We start from the raw sequence: 20,355 nt of genomic DNA on the forward strand, positions 1-20,355 counted from the left end.
CAGGGGGTACCATCAGGGGTTGTGATGGGTGACGGCCAGGGTCTTAAGGTGGAACTGGGGAAGCACAGGAGTGGGGTCAGAGGTCAGAGCAGTCAGCTGTGGGACAAGTGAGGGTCCCAGGCACATAGCAGGGGTTATAGAAGATGACGTCAGGGGTCATGGAGGATAGAGTTATCCTCATAACAGGCGAGAGATGTAGCCAGAATCGAGGAGGTTGTGGAGAGAGGCCGGGGGTCACGGGGTGACAGGAGAGGGGTAAATTCAGGGATTAGGTCAGGGTGGGGTTGGAGTCTCGAGGGACAGGCCAGGGAGTCGGAGGTGAAGCCCACGGCCAAGGCCAAGATTGAGGATCATGGGGAATGAGCACTGAGTTGGGGTGGAAAGGGGGTCAGAGGTGAGGTCAAAAGTCAGGGTGTGTTAGAGTCAGAGGTGATATTGGGGGTCATAGAGGATAGGGTCACGGAGCCAGCAAGGGATTGGGATGCAGACAGGGATCACGAGATCAGTAGTCATGTGGGAACAAATTCTGACTATCAGGGTGAAATCTGAGAAGCTGTGGTCAGGGAGGGTTCAGGGTAGAGTCAGAGTAGGATCTGAGTGAGGGAACTGGATCATGGGAAATGGGGCCAAGGGTCATGCATCAGGGGTGATTCCCAGGGATTATCAAGTCAGTGGTCAAGGGGATGAACACTGGGTTTCCAGGCTGGAGTCTGAAGTTAGGGTCAGGTAGGGGTCAGAGGTCACAGTCAGGTCAAGGTGGGCTCAAGGGCTCACAAAGCCCCACAGTCAGGGACAGGGAATGGGCTGAGTCAGGGTCCTCACTTCATGCCCAGAGCGTCTTGGCCCACGGGTTCCCGCCGGCCCTTGTGGCCAGCTGCAGCATCCTTGTGCAGCGCGAAGCCCTCGGGGAACCAGAGGGTGCTGTGCTCACGCTTGCGGCGGGCCACCATGACGCCCAGGACGAGAATGACCAGCAGGAAGACGGCGCTCGCAGCCAGCAGGGGCAGTAGCGGCACGCTCGGTTCCGGCAGCTCCAGCGGTTCCCCTGCGGGCAGGAAGCAGGGGGTCTCAACCAGGGGCCAAGGCCCACCCCGCCATGGGAGCCCCGGTTCCACCCTCATCACCCGCCAGGCTGGCCCTCACCCCGTGCCGCCCGCAGTGGGTACGGGAAGTCAAGGCGCTCCACCGCTGACAAGGCTCCCAGATAGTCTGCCGCACTCTGGGCGTCGGGAAAACAGTGGTCATTCTCAGGCGACTGCAGGCACAGACGGTTGTCAATCTCCAGCATCACCACAGAGCTGCGGGGACACAACAGAGGGACAGGCAGACTCAGCAGGCCCTCCTACAAGCCCTGCACCAGGCCCCACTCCCCTGCACCGGGCTCCAGCATCTCTACTCACCATGTCACCACTGCCCCCTATCTAGCATCCAGCTCCACCACAACCCCAAAACCAGTCTTTTTTTTAAATACACTTACTATATATTTGGTGACATTAAGGATATTTATTTTTTTAACTGTGATCATGGTATTATCGTGTTTTAAAGAAAGAGCTTATTTTTTACAGAAACATACTGACATGTCTACGTACGAAATGACATGCTATCTAGAAATTATTTCAACATAACATGGGAACTAGAACACACTGAAGGGACTATGTATGAAATAATAACGGCCATATGTGTTCATTGTCAATGCTAGGTCCTAGGTACCTCGACGTTCATTACCCTGCTCTGTTTTTGTATATGTTTAAAATTCTTTATCAATTCCCCAAACGAGTCTTGCTGTGGCCACCAGTGTCCTCTGAGCCACGAATCCAATGGTCATTGTTTTCATGTCAACTTCTCCTTTATCAGGTCGGTGTATCCATCTCCTGCCTGCTATGAGCATTGGCTTCTAACAGTTGACAGCTGCCTCTCTGGCCTCAGCAAAGTGGGGATCCCTTCACTTGGGAGGTGACACCCCTTAGGGAAGCCTTCAGCCAGGGATTGGCTCATGTGGGGTGTACAAAAGCTGGCCCTCCTGTCTCAAGGTGGGACCAACTTTGAGGTGCTATTCACCCTCCAGAGCCCTCCAAGGGATCAGGCTGAGGCCGGACCCTGGCTGAGGTTACCTCCTGCCTCAGTTCCTCCCCTGCCCCATCCTACTTCCCTCATTCCCTGTCTACTGAGAGCACGCTTCCAATACATCACATGTATCTGAATCTCCCTCTCAGGCTCTGCTTCCAGGAACCCAACCCTCCAAACATTTTCATTCTTTGGGATACCCAGCGCCCTGGGCCCTGGCTCTCCTCCTTCTCTTTTCTGAGCTAATTTCCTTCAACCAATCCTCAGGACTCAGTGTCCCCAGATGATCCTTCTGTCCCCACATCTCTCCCCACTTACTTTGTGTCCCTCCCATGGATGCAATGATTGCCAAACCCTTTTTTCTTTCTTCTCTCAATCTTCTGACCCCAACTGCCTCCTGAGCGTCTCTCCGAGACCCCCAGATCCCTCTGGAAGCCCCAAAGTAACCCCTGGTTTTCACCCTGTGTCTTCATCTTGATGAGACCACTTCCAGCAACTCGGTCACCCCAGCCAGGGACTGGCGCATCCATCAACTACCCTCTCCGTCTCCCCCATCCCCCATCCCAGCCATACCCAGGCAGAGGCCCTGCCCCTCATCTCTAGCCTGCAGCCCTCCTCCCTGTGGCACATCCCACTCTGCTCAGAAGCCACATCTCCCTTCTGGTCCCTCTGCCAGGCCCCCAGCAGGAGAGTTTTATATTTTCCATTTCTAAAACAAACAAAAAACTACACATGCTCTTAAACACTCTGCTATACCCCTGCCTCTCCAGAAGGAAGTAGTGCTAGACCAGGGGCTATTCTGTTCCCCCAGAGGACACTTGCCCGAGTCTGGAGGCATTTTGGGTTGTCACATCCTAAGGGAGGGGAGGTGCGTTGCTTGCATCTAGTGGATAGAGGCCAGGGATGTTGCTAAACATGCTACAGCGCACAAGACAGGACAGCCCCTCACAGCAAAGCATGATCCGGCCCCAAATGTCAACGGTGCCAAGACTGAGATGCATGTATTGTATGACGCTCTATGTATTGCCAAGAAGGCTCTCCCAGATGTTAAGGGAAATAAATGCACAAGACCTGAGGAATGGTGCCCCTTCCCACGCCCGGCCTAGCTTCTGCGTGGGCACCATGGCTCCCCCGGGGGGAGTCACTCACCCGATCACCTCAGGGGCCAGCTCCCGCCGATTCCGGGATTCGGAGCCAGGGCCAGGCCGGTGGTAAGGGAAGACCATAGCCTGGCCGTTCTCATCCAGACGGAAGCGCAGAGAGGTGCGCAGGATGCCACTGAGCCGCTGCAGGAAGTCGGCACTGGAGCGCAGCAGCTCCTCCGGCGGCAGCAGCACAGTGAGCACCAGGACACCTCGGGCCAGCAGAGCTGGCACCTCACCCGCACAGTCCAGTCCATCCCAACCGCACTCCTCTGTGTTGCAGCCCTGGTCGCAGCGGCCGTCGGCAAAGTGGTCCGCGCAGTACTTCTCATACACCGGGCTGGGGACAGAGAGGGGCGGGGTCAAGGGAGCCTCCAGCTCCGCCGCATGCAAACACCACAGAGCACCCAGACCCTGGAGACAGCGCAAGCGCAGAGAACTGGAATGTATCCACGTGCTTGTGGAATGTATCAGGCTTTCTGCAAACACAGCCATTGCTTTGTAACTATTAATAAGTCAATAACTACTGAGAGCCACCTGTTATGTGCTGGGCGCTACTGTAGGCTCTAAGGATATGGCCCCAACATAAATCCCTACCCACGTGGAGCTGGCATTACAGTGGGTGGAGACGGATATTAAAGGAGATGAATGAGCAGAATATACAGCATTTCGATCACACACCAATAAAGGCTAAATTTAGGCTAAATTTAAACACACACACACACACACACACATCTATATGGAATTAAATGCTAAGGAAAAAAATAAGGCTGGGGGTGGGTGGCCAGGGAGGAGCTCACTGAGAAGGTCATTGCTTGAGCAAAAACTTGAAGGAGGTGAGGAAGGAGCCATGTGGCTTCCTGAAGGAGAGCATTCCAGGCAGAGGGAACAGCCAGTGCAAAGGCCCTGAGGTGGGGCCAAGCCTGGGGAATCTGAAGAATGGAAGAAAGGCCAGGGTGGCTGGAGCAGAATGAGCAAGGGGGAGAGTGAGGGTGGGAATGAGGACAGGAAGATAAAAGTAAGGAAAGGGTTCCAGGCGGAGGAACACACAGAGGGTCACACAGAGCGCAGCACAGGGATGGACAGATGGAATGCATAGGACAAATAGGGCTCATGAACGGACATAGAGAATGGCAGAAGAGGGGCAGGAATAGACATGCAGGAGCATGGACAGATGGATGGGCATATAGAGGGGCAAAAAGGGTGTGTGAAGGGACAGAAGGACAGAGAGAAGAGGCACATGGATGAACAGGTGGTGCACAAAGATGGACAGATGGGGCATACAGATGGACAGACTGGCATAGAGACAGACAGATGGACAGGTGAGGTCCAAGGATGGACAAGCAGGTGTGCAGACAAACAGTTGGGTGTATAGAGGGACAAAAGGAATTCATGGATGGACAGAAAGACAAACAAACAGGCCATAGGGAGGGACAGATGGAGTGCAGAAGCAGACAGAAAAACAGACAAAAGGAGCACATGGATGAACAGACAGGTGGGCACACTGACAGACAGGCAGGGAACAAGGATGGACAGACAGGGCACAGGAATGGGAAGACAGACAGACAAGTGACACATGGATGGGCAGACGGTACACCAAGAAACAGACGGGTCAAGTGAAGGCACAACCCAACAGACAGATTAAGGATTGATTGACAGACCAAGGCAAACGGATGGGCCGATAGAGAGGCAGGGCCCATGGATGGTCAGATGTGACACATGGACAGACAAGACACAGAGTGAGGACCGGCTCACTTGCAGGTGCGCTCCCGGCCGCCTGCGCGGCAGTCGAAGTTGTCATAGAGGCAGGCGGGCGAGCTGCAGGCGGGGTCGCAGCGGCTGTTGTTGAAGAGGAGCCAGCACTGCAACGCCGCACACTGCCGCCAGGGATCGCTCACGCTCAGCGAGCAGTCGCCGCCATCCCAGCCGCAGCCTGGGCTGTTGCACTCCCGGTCACAGCGCTTGTCGCCGCTTTTGGCCTCGCAGGCGGCTCTCGGGCAAGACGGCTCCTCGGGGGCCTCGGGCACCGCTGCAGGTATCTCACAGCGCGGCCCAGCCCAGCCTGACGCGCACGCGCAGCGGAAGAAGGGCGCCAGCGTCTCCGGGCGGCAGGAGCCCCCATGGAGGCAGGGGGAGGTCACGCAGCTGGCATTGGCGGCTCCCAGTGTCGACCCCCGGGAACCCCGGCAGGCGGGACCCGACAGCCCCGGGGGACAGGCGCAGCGCGGTCCACGGACCGTCTGCTGGCACGGGACGCCCACGGGGCACTGCAACTCCCAGCAGGAACGTGCCACCCGCTCGCAGCGCGGGCCGGAGAACGGCTGTGGGTTGGGTGGGGGGAAAGGAGAGAAAAGAAAAGTGCGGGGGCAGGGGATGGAGGGAGAGAAGGAGAGGAGACAGGGAGGAAGGAGGGAAAGAGAAATGGAAGGGTGGAGAAGAGGATTGAGGGTTGAAGGGGGAGAGAGAGGGGAATATGGGGGATCAGGACTTGGGAAAGGTTGGACCTCCAGTCTCCCCAGGTCTGGCTCAACCTCTCCCTCTTGCACTGGAGCCCCACCTTGCAGGTAAGCCCAGCCTTCCCCAAGAGGCCACAACTCCAAATTCCAGAGGGACACACACACACAAACACACAACCTCCAGGTAATTTCAACATTTCCCAGAAACCCCTTCCATCTTACACCTCTTCCCTGCTAAAGCCACACCCTACCATGAGGGCATGATCCCACTCCTCTCCCAGAGACGTTGACGTGAGTGTCCACCCCACCTACCGGGACACAGTGGCAAGAGAAAGTCAGAGCTCCCCCAGCGCCGGGGTTGGGGTGGCATTGGCCTCCATGCTGGCATGGCTGCGACTCACAGGGAGACAAGACGGTCTGACAGTGGGGACCTGGGCAAGCAGAAGCACGTGCATCAGCCACAATGCGGAACACAGGCAGGATCGCAGGCCAGCCCCCTCTCCCATGCTTACCTGTGAAGCCGGCATGACAAAGGCAGTGGAAGCCCCCACCTGGGTCCTGCAAGCAGTCCCGGGTATGTGCCGCATGGCAGGCACCTGGACGACACTCATTGATGTCCGCCTCACAGCGCAGGCCGGTGTATCCCGGGGGGCAGGTGCAGCGGAAGCCACCCACCAGGTCCACACAGGTACCATTGTGCAGGCACCGGGGGCCCGGGTCCAGGGGTGGGCCTGGGCCACAGTCATCCTCATTAATCTCGCAGAGCACGCCTAGGGGAAGGGGGGATGGGGAGCAGTCAGGAGCGGTCAGAAACCCAGCCTCCCGTCCTGTCCCCCAACCCTGACACTGGCCTACCCAGCGTTCCTGGAGGACACGAGCAGAGATAGCGGGCCACAAGGTCAATGCAGACGCCCCCATGCTGGCAGGGCTGGGAGGCACACTCGTCCATGTCATCCTCACAGTTGTCACTAGTGTAGCCAGCTGGACACTGCAGTGGGGGTGAGGCAGGGACCCACTCAGCCCAGAGAGACACAGATACTCGCCATGAAGATACAGAGACTCCCAGTACAAAAGGACATGCCCAGTGTGCAGAAACACACACACACCCAGTACATGGAAACACACCCAGACATGGAAGGACACGCAGGCACAAGGGCTACAGATACACTCAGTGCAAAGGGACACACACAATACAAATGCACAAGACAGACCCACAGGAGAAACACCCAGATACCCAGATACACACAAGACACACACAACCAGAGATGCACGTTCAGACACTGGTACATGCATTCATACCCAAAGAGACACCATGCACAGAGACACACATAGAGATGTCCAAGAAACAACCAAAGACAGAAGTACACCCAGACAGAGACACCCTAAGATCTACCCAGAATGACACCCACAAAGATATACCCAGAGTCACAAAAGCAAAAACGCAGACATGCCTAGAGAGAGACACCACACCAGGCTATAGACACACAGAGATGTGTAGCCAGACCCACCCAGGAGTGACTAGCTCCCCTGTCCCCTCCACTGGGCACTCCTTACCTCGCACACATAACCTCCCATGTAGCCTCGGCAGGTGCCCCCATGCTGGCAGGGCTGAGCCAAGCAGGGGTCCACCTCCTGCTCACAGTGACTGCCTGTGTGGCCCTCTGGGCACACGCAGTAGTGGGAGCTGTCCTTGTCCACGCACTGCCCACCAGCCTGACACAGCTGCTCCAGAGGCACCCCTGGACAGAGGAGAGCAGCGTCAGGCAGGCTCCCTCCTCCCGGCCCACATCACACACAGCACCACCCAACACCCCCAACTAGCTTCAGTCACCAAGGTCTCACCCACACTCTGTCAGGTTGTCACACATCCCCTGAAACTGACATGCACACACCTTCGAAGCTCACGCCAGCTTGGTCACACACAGCGTTGCAGACATCCTGGTTGTCTCATGGTGATACACATACGCACCGTCCTTGTCCTGGCCAGCTGTCACAGAGTCACATATCCCCACCATGTCTACGTGCTCTGTCGCACTCTCATTCGGCTCACACTAGCAGGAAGTATGTGCATACACACCCTCCCAAGCCTCCCAAACCCAGTCACGCGCACCCCCTCACCGATTTGGGCTGCAGCCTCTCTGCAGGGTAGACTCTGGATGTCGCAGAGGCGGCCGCTCCATCCCGAGGGGCAAAGGCAGTAGAAAGAGGCCCCGGTCCGGGCACAGTGGCCCCCATTCTGACAAGGTGTGCGGCTGCACCAGTCTACCAGCGTCTGGAAAGGAAGGCCGCGGTGTCTGCTCTTGGGGACCCTTGAAAACGGACCCAGCTTCTCCTCCAGAGTCCTGGGCAGGCTCCAGAATACCTCTCCAGATTCCTCCCCCAGGATCCAGGCAGGCTTCCCAATCAGAGTACCCAGCAGGCCCCTCCCTCAGACTATCCTTCTAGACTCTCCCCCAAGACTCCAGTGACCCCGCCCACCTGGCACTGCGTGCCGGTGAAGCCTTCAGGGCAGGCACAGCGGAAGCCGGGGTGAGCGGCAGTGCAGACGCCCCCGTGCAAGCAGGGTCGCGAGAGGCAAGGGTCGGCCTCGTGTTGGCAGTGTGTGCCAGTGTAGCCCAGGCGGCACAGGCAGCTGAACGAGTTCACACCATCCACGCAGGTCCCACCATTGAAGCAGGAGCTGGAGGGAAAGGAGGGGCGCGTCAGGCCCCGCCCCCTCAAAGGCCCCACCCTCCCCCATGGGCCCCTTCTAGCTTTGAGTGGGTGAAACCCCTACCCCAAGGAGAAGCTGCAGTCCCAGCAGAGGCCCCTCCCCGTCCTATCCCTTAGCCCCGATATACCAGGTACTTCTGGGCTACGTGGAAGCCACGTGGAGACCCCACCCTGGTCTGGCCTGGCTCCCTCAGGGACCAGGGTACCTAAGGTGACCTCCCAACAGAGGGCCTGCCCCTTCCCGGACACGAACCCATCAGGCATCAGAGTCCTGAGGTGGGTGCCAAGCCGAGGACTCCCCTTGTCCCCACTCCTCAGGTCCCACTCCCCATCTGATGCCAGGGCCCCTGACTCCCAGGACAGGCCCCACCCACCTGGGGCTGCAGTCAGGTAGGTCCTGCTCGCAGAGGAAGCCTCCATAACCCGGCGGGCAGGTGCAGGTGAAGGAGGCCACGTGGTCTGTGCAGGTGCCTGGGCCGCAGGGGCTGCTCAGACACTCATCCACATCTCGGGCGCAGCGGGGGCCAGCAAAGCCAGGTAGGCAGGAGCAGGAAAAGGAGCCCACTCCATCCTGACATGAGCCACCATTCAGGCAGGGGTCTACGATCAGAAAGGAGGAGGTCTGGTCACACAGCTCGCCCCCTGTCAGTCCAGCCTGACCTGGCCATGTCTTGTGCAGAGGGGAATTAGGAGAAAACCAGGCTTAATTGGGTGGGGCACATTTGGCCAGGGGGATCAAACTCCGTCCCCTCTGTGGCCTCACCCCCTCCCTTATCTGGAAACCTCGCCTATGTGGCAGGGGGGAGGGGTTGGAGAAGCCAAAAAAAGGTCCCTTTGAGCTGCCAAGTACTAGTTGTGTCTGCTTAAGTCCCGGGCTCAGCACAGGAGGTGTCCTCCAGGCCTGGGCTAGCCAGTAAAGTGGCCACTGACCACATGTGGCTCTTGAGCCCTTGACATGTGGCTGGTCCAATTTGAGACGTACTGTAAGCATAAAACAGACACCAGATTTCAGATTGTGAAGACTCAGTATGAAAAACAAAAGAATGTAAAATATCTCAATAATTTTAAATTGGTTATACTGAAGTGATAATATTTTTATGTTATTAGGTTAAATAAACCTGTTTTTGTTTGTTTTGTTTACTTTTTAATGTGGCTATTAGAAAAAATTTAATTCATATGTGGCTTGCCTTATTTGTCCATTGAACAGTGCTCCTGGAGACTCACTAGGGGCCTGTTATCTCATACTTCACACACAATCCTAACTTGCTTGCTGCCAGAGGCAATCTATATAGGCTTCAGAGTCCTCTCCCAGCTCATCCCTCTACTTGCTGCATGACCTTGGGCAAGTCACTTAACCTCTTTGGGGCCTCAGTTTTCATGAGCAAAATGGGGAAAGTAAGATAACTGTGGAGATGAAATGAAAACACAGTGCTAGGCACATGCAGGGGCTTGATGAACCTGTTCCCTAGGTCAGCACCCCCCACCAAGAGCTCCCCTGAACTCACTGGGGTCACAGTCATCGATGTCCTGATCACAGGAAGAGCCACTATAGCCCTCGTGGCAGGTACAGCTGAAACTCCCTGCCAGGTTGGCGCAGGTACCATGGGGACCACAGGGTGAGGGGCCAGCACATTCATCCACGTCCTGCTGACATCGTGAGCCTGGGGGTGGGGAGTAAAATAACACAGCGGGTTAGAAGGCGCAGGGTAGGGTCTGAGGGTACCTGGCTCTCAGGAAGAACCTGAAGCCTGAGCTGGACAAAGGCAAGAACAGTTTGCCTCTGGGCATTTTGCACACACTGTTCCAGAACTGCCTTCTCCTTGTTTCAGAGGGTGGTGAATGCATTCTGTGACTGAGGTCTGCTCCTCCAGGCTGTCCCCAAAACTCTCAGCCTGATTCCTAGCTTCCCCAACCCCGTAGCCCTTCCTCTTCTTCTGAACTGACCACATCGGCTGCAAGTGTCTGTGTCTAGCTCTGTTTCTTCTCAGAAGGAAGCTCCCCTAAAAGGCAGGACCAGGAGTGACTCCCTCTCTGGGTCCCCAGCATCACCCCGTATGGGGCAGGTTGCAAAGGAGATGAGGGAGAGGAAGAGGAAGAAGCAGCTGATATACCTTGCCAACCAGGGGGGCAGGAGCAGACAGCCGGCTGGCCAGGGGCAGACTCACAGTAGCCCCCATGTTCACAGGGATTTGGGGTGCAGGGGGACAGCAGCTCACACTGACGGCCTGTAGTGGGCAGGCAGAGTGAGACAGTCTTGAGAGATTCCATTTTCCCATCTCCCCCCAAGGTCCCCACCTTGATACCCACTTCCCAAGCTCCTGGGTAGGGATGGGAGAGGAAAAAAAGTGGGGGGGGAGGTATTAATGCAGAGAAGGAAGGAAGAATGGAACAGAAGGGAAATGAGAAGGAAAAAGGCAGCCCTGGGGAGGGAAAGTGGGGACACGCACCCTGGACACCAGGGGGACAGGTACAGCGGAAGCCCGTTCCATCACTGGTGCAGGTGCCGCCTGCCCAGCAGGGATGGGATTCACAGGCATCTCGAGCGAGGCTCTGACTGCACTGAGGGCCACTCCAGCCAAGCTCACACACGCAGCGGAACCTGAAGGGCGAGGCAGTCAGGGCTGGCAGGAGGGCAGGGAAGCAGTGGGGATCAAGGGTTGGGGAGAGGCCTCACCCTCCAGGCGCGTCGTGGCAGACGCCATGACTGCAGGGTTCTTGGGCGCAGGGATGGCTTGGGGGAAGACAGAGCGGGGGCAGGGAGCCAGGTGGGCAGAGGCATTGGAAGCCATTTTCACCATCCACGCAGGAGCCCCCCTCACCGCATGGGCTGGACGCACACTCGTTGATCTCCACGTTGCAGAGAGGCCCTGGGGAGCAGGCAGACAACCTCGTCCCAGAACGAGGATAGCCGAGCCTACCGGGTAGGGACAACCTTGCCCCATTTAGCAGAGCCACACCCTTGAACAAGGACAATCTCATTTGCTTCACAACACATCATCTCTTGTGCAAATTAGGATACCCACCTCCTCAACCCAGAGATACCTTGCTCCAAATCATCCTTGCCTTGTCCCCAAACTTATATGAAATCACTTTCATTTCCACCAAGGGTTACCCTGGCCCCACTCAAAAACACCTCAATCCCTGAGTCTGAACACCTTCCTGTATGTTCCAGGATAATCTTGAGCTAATATGGGGACAACACGCCAATGAGAGAAAGCACTGTCTCAGGGCAAAGCGTGGACAACCTCGTTGGACCAGAGTGTGCAAAGAGAGGGGCAAAACCTGGCCAAGAAAGATGGGTGATTTCACCCTCACCCTATAAAGACCTCCATTCCGCGTCAGCCACTTGCCCACCTGTGAAGCCAGGCTGGCAGACACAGTCATAGCGGTTGATGCTGTCCCGGCAGATTCCAAAGGTGCAGGGGTTGCTAGCACAATCATCAATGTTCACCTCGCAGTTCACACCTGGGGAAGGGCAACATGACAGGGATTGCCACCACTGTGCCCTACCAGGAGCACCATTCCCGAACCCTCTGTGTCCTACCAGATGTACTGTTTCTGCCCCAGCCCAGCCCCCGGCCCCACCTGTGGTGCCGGGAGGGCAGCGGCAGAGGTATTTGTCCACCAGGTCTAGGCATTTGCCACCGTGGCGGCAGGGTTGGCTTCGGCACTCGTCCACCTGGCTTTCACAGCGCGTGCCGGTGTAGCCCGGGGCACAGGCGCACGAGAAACTGGCGATGCCATCCACACAGCGCCCATGGTGACAAGGGTCTGGCGAGCAGTCATCCACGTTGTGCTCACACACCGTGCCCTCGAAGCCTGCGGGGACAGAGGGTCAGGCTCCGCCCACTGGCCAAGGTCCTGCCCACAGCCGTGGCTTCTGCCCAATTCTGGCTCAGCTCTACCTCAGGCCCGGCCCATCGAGCCAACAGGAGGCGGGCTCAGTTCAGGCCCTGCCCCTGAATGTAGCTCCATTCCATCCAGCTACAAGCTCCAAGCCTCGTCCCTGCCCAGGACCCTACCGCAGTTAAATCCCACCCCTAGCGTGATCCTGCTTCCAATCCTTACACTATCAGCCCTGATTTGCCTCGCCCTCCCCTGGAAATGGGGACACATGGGAGGTGCCTGGGGATGTAGGGGGTCGGACCCCACCCCTCCAGTTAAGTGCACACCTATCCTGCTAGACCCTTTGGCCTCACCCCCAGCCTTACCTCTGCTTGTGTCCATCATTGGCTCCGCCTCCTGGCTCTTTCATTGGCCCTGCTGAGGTCCTGCCTTGCTGCAGCCCTGCCCCCAACTTTTCCCCAAGGTAATTATTGGCCCTTTCCCCCACTAGCCCCGCCTCCAGACTCTTGCCAACTCGTCACTGGCCCTCCCTCACCCTCTGCGCAGCGGCACTCATAGCCATCCGGCTGGTCCACGCACTTGGCTCCATTCCGGCAGGGTGTGCTGGCGCATTCATCCACGTCCAGCTGACACATAGCCCCGCTGAAGCCTGGAGTGGAGGGTGTGGGAGGAACAGAGGGCCAGACAGGGTCAGAGCAGTCACCCCTCACCAGAGCTGCCTTGTTTGGGTGGGGAGTCCATTTACTTAGTTTTAAATTAATTCCAATGTTTTTCATAAGGTGGTTTCTGTTATGATAGGTAACCACTAACATGGTCTTATAAGCTCCCATCCTGGAGCCTTTGCCCCTTCAGAGACTCGTCTTTTTCAGGTTCCCTGGCCCAGAGTCCTCACCCGAGGGGCAGGTGCAGCTGAAGCCATTGACTCTGTCCTTGCAGACTCCGCCGTTGACACACGGGCTGCTCTGACACTCGTCCATGTCCACCTCACAATAAGTGCCTGTGAAGCCTGGGGGTAGAGGGAAGGGGATTAGGGCAATGGGGGTTAGCTTCCGGTCTGAAGGGAGAGCAACGGGGGACGTACCCCCTTCCCACTTAACACACAGTTCCCCTGAGCCTTGGCCTTGCTGCCTCCCAACCCTAGATTCAGTTTTTAGACTCAGGCTGGACCTTCATTCAGCTGTGGCCCCAACTGGTTCAAGGCTTATGAGACTCCGTATGGGCCTTGCCTTCAGACCAGCCCTTGCCCTCTCCAGTCCTCAGACTCTGTCTTGTCCCTAGGTCCCAGCCTCAGGGCCCACCACAGCCTTGTGCCCAGCCTCAATCCCATCCCTGGCATCAGTGCATTTCTGTCTGCAGGCTCCGCCTTGATCACTCCAGACCGTGGTCCTGCCCTCATGTCATTGCCACCCCATAGTGTCCAGACTCCACTCCCAGCCCATCTGAGGTTCCACCGACTCCACTTGACCATGCCTGCAACCTTGCACAAGATCCTGCTCTGGCTCTGCCTCCACCTCATCCCAGGCTTCAGCCTCACAGTCCCAGCTCCCTCCCCTCACCCCCCCCTCACCGCCCCCCCCCCCCCCCCCCCCCCCGCCCAGCCTGAGGCTTTTCTCACCCCGCCTCCCCACCTCACGCCCCGCACCAGCCCCGCCCACCACACACCTGCCATGCAGATGCAGGTAAACTGGCCTATACGGTCAAGGCACGTGGCCTGGTTGCGGCAGGGGCCGGAGAGGCACTCGTTGACATCGGTCTCGCAACGCGGACCAGTGTAGCCACGGCCGCACTGGCACAGGAATGAGCCCTGTGTGTTCACGCACCGGCCCAGGTGCTCACAAGGGTTGGCACCTGCAGGAGGAGTCACAGAGGGTGTAGGTGTGGCCAGCTGACCACTGCCTCTCCCCTCCTTCCCTACTCTCAGACAGCGCCCCCTCACCAATGGAACACTCATCCACATCCTGGTCACACGCCCCGCCTGTGAAGCCAGGTGGACAGGTGCAGATGGCCCTGCCGTTCACCGGGTTCGTGTCGCAGATAGCATCCTCGTGACAGGGGTTGCTGACGCAGGCGTCATCCAGATGACACAGAAGTCCTGGGAAGGAGTAGGTAGAGGTCAAGGGCAGATATGCCCCCCAGCTCTGCCCAAAGCTCCCACACCCCCAAATATGGTTTTGTGTTTTGTTTTTACTATCCAGCATTGTATTTAGTAGCTATTTCTCCCCAATCATTTATTGTGAAAAGTTCAAACATACAAAAAGTTTATTCATATACCCACCACCTAGATTCAACTATTGTAAGCTTTATCTATCTTTTGTTCTGAACCATTTGAAGTTGGAAGCAACCACATATTGTTTGTTTGTTTGTTTGCGGTATGCAGGCCTCTCACTGTTGTGGCCTCTCCCGTTGCGGAGCACAGGCTCCAGACGCACAGGCTCAGCGGCCATGGCTCACGGGCCCAGCCGCTCCGCGGCATGTGGGATCTTCCCGGACCGGGGCACGAACCCGCGTCCCCTGCATCGGCAGGCGGACTCTCAACCACTGCGCCACCAGGGAAGCCCCACATATTGTTTTTAAATCTACTGATTCTTTTTCTGATTATAAAAGGGTCCTACCATCAAGTCTTTGCTTCTGCAGTACCCTCTGTCTGACATACCCTTCCCTCCATTTCCAAGTCCCCCTCCCAAACACCTCCTCTGACCTTTGCCACTTCCCTTTGGACTTTTTCCCCTCTCTTTCTCAGTCACAGTTTAGCTCTAAATTCCCATGGTTTTTGCCCTGGACTGTTTGCCAGCCTCCTCCCAGGCCTCTCCCAGGCTTATCCTTCACCCCAAATCTAGCTTCCAGCATAATCATTCTAATACGCAAGTCAGACTCCATCCTTGCCTCTGCTCAAGAACCATCAATGGCTCCCTGCTGCCTACAGGGAAAACAGCCACTCACCAGTTTTGCCCATGGGGCAGGCACAGTAGAAGGAGGCCACACGGTCATGGCAGGTGGCCCCATGGAAGCACACGGCCGTGGCACAGTCATCAATATTCTGACTGCAGCTCTCGCCTGTCCAGCCATTGACACACACACAGCTGTGGCCACCCAGCGTGTTGAAGCAAGTACCCCCATTGTGGCAAGCGTTGGGCTGGAGCTGACACTCGTCCACGTCCTCCGTACAGAATTGGCCTGTGGCACACAGATGCACCAGTCTAGTCACCTGGTGCATGCCGACCCAAGGGCTTCCCTCTAGTCCCACTGCTCACCTGTCCACTCAGGAGGGCACTGGCAGTTGTAGGTGTTGACACCGTCCACACACGTCCCCCCATTTAGACATCGGTGCTCTGGACAGTCGTCCACATTCACTTCACAGTTCTGGCCCTCGAACCCTAGCATGGGAGGAGGGAGCAAGGATGGTCATTGCCAGGCTGGCCTGCTGTCCCCCCACCTCTGCTGCCTCCCTTAGGTACAGCTCCCTCACCAGGAAGGCAGGCACAGTCATAGGTGAGGTCGCCACTCTGTCTACAGGTGCCCCCGTTACGGCACGGCGAGGGGGCACAGGCCACCAAGGGGCTCTCACACAGTGGCCCTGTGTAGCCAGCTGGGCACTGGCAGCGGAAGGAGCCAGGTGTGTTGAGACAGGTGCCACCATGGCGGCAGGGTCCGCCCATCCGGCACTCATCCACGTCGCTTCGGCAGCTGCGGCCCTGGTAGCCAGGTGGGCAGGAGCAGACGTAGCGGCCATCGGACCCCACGGAGCAGCGGGCACCATGGGCACAGGGGCTGCTGAGGCAGGGGTCTGGCAGGGAGCAGTCTGGGCCTGGACGGAACCAGAAAGGGTGAGCCTGGGGCTGACCACACCCTTGCCTGCCCCGGGCTCCCTTCCAGACCCTCCCTTACCTCGGAAGCCACGGGGGCAGCGGCAGGAGAACCGGGCGGTGCCTGCCACCACCGAGCTCTGGCAGACACCATGGCCAGCACAGGGGCCGGAATGGCAGGGGTCTTCCAGCTGACACCGTTCACCCACCCAGCCTGGTGGGCACCTGTGGGCAGAAATGACCTGGTGGGGAAAGTGAGGACAGGACGGCCCCAAACACAGAGATATGCACAAGAAAGACAAGAAACACACAAGCAAACACACACGCATACTCATTCATCCATGCAACAAATATTCCCTGAGCACCTACTAAGTTCTTAGCAAGAGGAATACAGCAGCAAACACAATTAAAGTGGTCCCTACCTTCCTGATGTTCACAGCCAGGTCCGGCAAAGAGAAGATATACAAATAATGAATTAATAAACAACATGCCGGGGTGGGGCGGTGGTGAGGGCCATGAGGGCCATGAAAGATGTAGTGGGTTGAGTGGTGGCCCCAGAAAAGTTATGTCCATGTCCCAGTACCTGTGACTGTGACCTTATTTGGAAAAAGAGATGTAATTAGTGATGTAATTATATGATGGACGTCAAGATGAGGTCACCCTGGGTGATCCAGGTGGGCCCAAAATTGAGTGACAACTGTCCTTACTTACAAGTGAAAGGCAAAGGGAGATTTGAGAGAAAGAGAAGGCCGTGTGAAGAGACTGGAGGAACACCTGGAGGTTCTAGAAGCTGGAAGAGGGAAGGAAGGACTCTCCGCTAAAGCCGTTGGAGAGGCTGTGACTGCCAATACCTTGATTTCAGACTTCTGGGCTCCAGAACTGCGAGAATAAATTTCTGTCGGTTTCAACCAGTTTGTGGTAACTTGTTACAGTAGCCACAGGAAACTAAGACACAGGATAAGGAGGATAGTGATGGGGGTGGGGAAAAGGCAAATACATTTTCACAGTGAGGGAGGGAGTCATGGGGCTGCGTGGGGAAGAGTAGAGGAAACGGGAAATGCAAAGTCTCAGATTCCCAGGCACACACAGACAGACCCCAAAATATACACAGATACACAGAAGGACACACCAACACGATGTGTTGCCCTGGCAAATACTCAGATACCAACCCATAGCCTCATTCACGAATATGGACTCTCACATGGATAGGCAGGAGAACCCCCACCAATCCTCAACTCCTTTCCTGGGGGCACATAACTACCCTTCCTTCCGTTGCGAGGAGGAGGTGGCCACCAACGCGGGCGCCCTCTTGTTGGAGGAAAGTCCTTCAGCCTGCAGCCCCCTCCAAACCCACCAAGGCAACCTTGAATGTGCGGGTAAATATGGGGGTTGGTCTTAAGACCAGAAACTTCCAGACGGTGGGGTCAGAGGGAGGGGCTTGGAGAGACAAGAGGGTCCAGGCCCGTCCCCCGACGCTACCCACCCCTCGCGCCGGTTCCTCCTCTGGCTTGTGCAGGTCGCTCGGGGCTAAACTTAAGTAGCTGACTCAGCCTTTAGCGTCACCCACAAGATCCCCTCACCCCAGCCCCCACTGAAACAAGTCGGGGCACGGCCGGGTGCAGATGGTGTAAGAAGGGGAGAACCCAGCTCCCAAGCGCCCTCTCCCAAGGCCCTCAGGCCAAGGACGGCAGCCAAGACTGCTCGCCGGGAGAGGAAGTGCTGTTCTGGGCGCCGAGAACTGCGCACCGCCCCCCGCCCACGTCAGGCAGGGCGTGGCCGCGCGGCCCCCTCCCGGCGCCCCGGGCGGGTTCCCACGCTCTGCGCCCCGCGCCCCTGCCGACCGGTCTGGCTGGTTCCAGCTTCGCCCGCGCCCCACCCAACCGCCTGTGCTTTGCGGGAGACGGGCGGGGGCAGGGGTGTGTGTGTGGCGGGCGGAGCACGGACTTGGCGGGGTGGACTGGCTGGGGAGGCGAGCACTAAGAGATAGAGACAAGGGTTTGAGAGCCTACTTTGAAGGGGAGAGTTGGGGGATCCATGGAGGGGTGACAGATTGGGGCGACCCCGAAAGGACACGAGAATTTGGAACCTTGAAGGAGACTGGGTGTGGGGGTCGTGGGGAGTGCTTCCCACGGCCCAGGTCTGGGGACTGAGCTCTCTCCACTCCGGGCGATCCGGGCTCCGGGCCGCCGCGTGGGCCGGTGATTCACCTGTCGAGGGGCGGGGCAGCCGCGGGCGCATTCACCTGTCGGCAGCATTCCAGGCGCGGAGCTCGAAACGCAGGCGCCCGGCCACGCGGCTCCGCCTCCCAGATGAGTAGCTCTGGGTAAGGTCCCACTTTACCCCCGACTCCCACCGTCCCAACCCGAGGAACCCGCTCAACCAGGCTAAGACCCCCACCCAGGTGAGCCACAGTGGTGCTCCAAAGTGCGTGTGTAACTTCAAAGGGGCTCTAACGTCAACCCAGACCACCCAGCTTGGACCTGGCACACATGTTGCTGAATAAATGGATACATTAATGAATCGATCAACAGCTAGTGGGTGAGCTGCTTTTACTAATGATAATATTATAGAAAGGAACCAAGCATTTCCCCGTAACCTTGAGAGGTTCCACCTTATGGCACCTATTTCCTGTGTCCCTACCATTATTAATAATGATAATCCCATTTATTAAGCATTTACTGAATGCCCAACACTATGCTGATTGCACCATAGGAAGGGTCTCAATCTTTACAGTCAGCCCCATAAAGGAGGGAACTATTATTGCCCCATTTTCCAGATGCAAAAACTAAGGCACAGAGAGCTCAAAGCACTTGCTTTGAGGCCAGAATTCAAACTGAGTTCCGTCTGCCTCTGCTCAGCAATATCCCAGGCCCGGCCCTGCCCTGCTCCCGCAATCCTCTGTCTTTCCTTGCATTATCCAACATTGCATTTTGGGGGCCCCTTCTGGTCACAAGCCAAGGAGAAGCACCCTGTGTCACAGATCAGTGAGGTTGAGGGAGGGGAAGTGACTCACTCAAGGTCACACAGCAAGAAAGTGGCAGATCAGGGCTCTTGTGTCCCCACCACTAAATCTTGAGATGTGGGAATGTGCAGATGCTGTACCCACTACTACCAAGCCACTGTCACTAGTGCCTGAAAATTCGTTGATTGAGTAACTACCTGTCCATCAGGGGATTTACACAAGACCTCAGGCAGCAGAGAATTCTGTGAAGTTGGCGTTGATGGGCCCATTTTTTTTTTTTTTTTTTTTTCTAGATGGGCCCATTTTTAAGACTGGGACACTGGGGCTTAAAGAGTTTTAAGTCTCAGGCCATCGGCAACATGATATGGGATTTGAACCCAGGCCAGGCAGACTCCAGAGCCTCTGCTCCTAACTCTGCTGCATTCAGTGGGGAAACAAGGGGTTGCCCAAGCCACACACATGTAGGAAGTGGTAGAAGCCTCTGTGATGAACACAGAGGCAGGGGGAGAAGACAGACCGCCTCCCCGGACAGGGCCCACTCATGGCTCAGAGCCAGGCACTCACAGGCAGGCAGCCTCCCGGGAGGGCAGCTGGGTGCAGCGACCTCCATTCGCACACGGGCTTCCATCCAGGCAAGAGGGCGCTGGGTAGGGGTGAAGGAAGGTGGGGGTGTCAGGAAGGCACCCAGGAACCCCAGCCCAGAGTGAGACTCCCTCCTTTCCTCCCCCAGGCAACAGCTGCGCCAGGCTGGGGGCGTCTCTGCGAGTGCTGGGAGCCCCCCATCCACAGTTCCCACGGCCCCCCACTCTGGCCCCAGCTGTTAGGGCTGCAGCTGTCCCTGCCAGCTCGAGCCCTGGGAACCACAAGGCAGGGGTGGGCAGGAGGAGGGGCCGACTTATGCCAGATGTGGGCGCTCAGAAGCTGCCAGAATGCGGGGGGGGGGGGGTGCTGAGGCAGGAAGTGAGGGTGCTGCTGAGTGTTGAAGGGAGGTCTGGGACTGTGTGCCCAGATCCTGGGGTTGTGGAGGGGGCAGTGGCGGGGAGTCCTAGGGGCATATGGGTCTTCCTTCCGCTGATGTTGGGCATCTACTCCAGCTGGGCAGGCCTGTGTGCTAGGTCTGGGGAGAGATGCCAAGGCATGTACTCCATGTGCCTCCAGCATTGGGTGTTGCAGGGATAGGGTTTGTATTGAAGGGAGGGGCAGCCGGCACAAGATGTGGGCTGCCCTGTCCAGCGTCGCCATCCCTGAGGGCTGTGTCCCTCTGGGGTGTGGCACAGTCGAACTGTCCTGTCAGATGGGTCAGGGGCGTGGCGGGGTGTGAGCTAGTGGAGAATTGTGTGTGCCAGCAGGTGTGGGGCTGCTGTGTGCAT

The 20,355-nt window shown here is 57.3% G+C and overlaps 1 protein-coding gene across 3 annotated transcripts in view; it reads right to left on the reverse strand.

Moving 5' to 3' along the window:
• NOTCH3 (notch receptor 3) overlaps positions 1-20,355 on the reverse strand; it is a 33,890-nt gene that overhangs the window by 11,453 nt on the left and 2,082 nt on the right. For 2 of the 3 annotated variants that reach the window (XM_067733029.1, XM_067733030.1), the window contains exons 2-27: positions 19,550-19,628; positions 16,106-16,248; positions 15,687-16,025; positions 15,472-15,594; positions 15,161-15,394; positions 14,157-14,312; positions 13,883-14,068; positions 13,113-13,226; positions 12,756-12,869; positions 11,960-12,193; positions 11,729-11,839; positions 11,049-11,241; positions 10,822-10,973; positions 10,486-10,599; positions 9,880-10,035; positions 8,749-8,974; positions 8,141-8,342; positions 7,781-7,934; positions 7,217-7,401; positions 6,518-6,650; positions 6,175-6,432; positions 5,975-6,093; positions 4,962-5,527; positions 3,214-3,546; positions 1,144-1,298; positions 823-1,045 (exon numbers count right to left, since the gene is read on the reverse strand). In XM_067733029.1, coding sequence (XP_067589130.1) covers positions 823-1,045; positions 1,144-1,298; positions 3,214-3,546; positions 4,962-5,527; positions 5,975-6,093; positions 6,175-6,432; positions 6,518-6,650; positions 7,217-7,401; positions 7,781-7,934; positions 8,141-8,342; positions 8,749-8,974; positions 9,880-10,035; positions 10,486-10,599; positions 10,822-10,973; positions 11,049-11,241; positions 11,729-11,839; positions 11,960-12,193; positions 12,756-12,869; positions 13,113-13,226; positions 13,883-14,068; positions 14,157-14,312; positions 15,161-15,394; positions 15,472-15,594; positions 15,687-16,025; positions 16,106-16,248; positions 19,550-19,628 — 5,002 coding nt within the window. The remainder of the gene's footprint in view (positions 1-822; positions 1,046-1,143; positions 1,299-3,213; positions 3,547-4,961; positions 5,528-5,974; positions 6,094-6,174; positions 6,433-6,517; positions 6,651-7,216; positions 7,402-7,780; positions 7,935-8,140; positions 8,343-8,748; positions 8,975-9,879; positions 10,036-10,485; positions 10,600-10,821; positions 10,974-11,048; positions 11,242-11,728; positions 11,840-11,959; positions 12,194-12,755; positions 12,870-13,112; positions 13,227-13,882; positions 14,069-14,156; positions 14,313-15,160; positions 15,395-15,471; positions 15,595-15,686; positions 16,026-16,105; positions 16,249-19,549; positions 19,629-20,355) is intronic. The other variant, XM_067733031.1, reaches the window with a different exon arrangement.

The sequence above is a fragment of the Pseudorca crassidens genome, chromosome 3, assembly GCF_039906515.1.
Source record: "Pseudorca crassidens isolate mPseCra1 chromosome 3, mPseCra1.hap1, whole genome shotgun sequence".
NCBI classification, from domain to species: Eukaryota; Metazoa; Chordata; class Mammalia; order Artiodactyla; family Delphinidae; genus Pseudorca; species Pseudorca crassidens.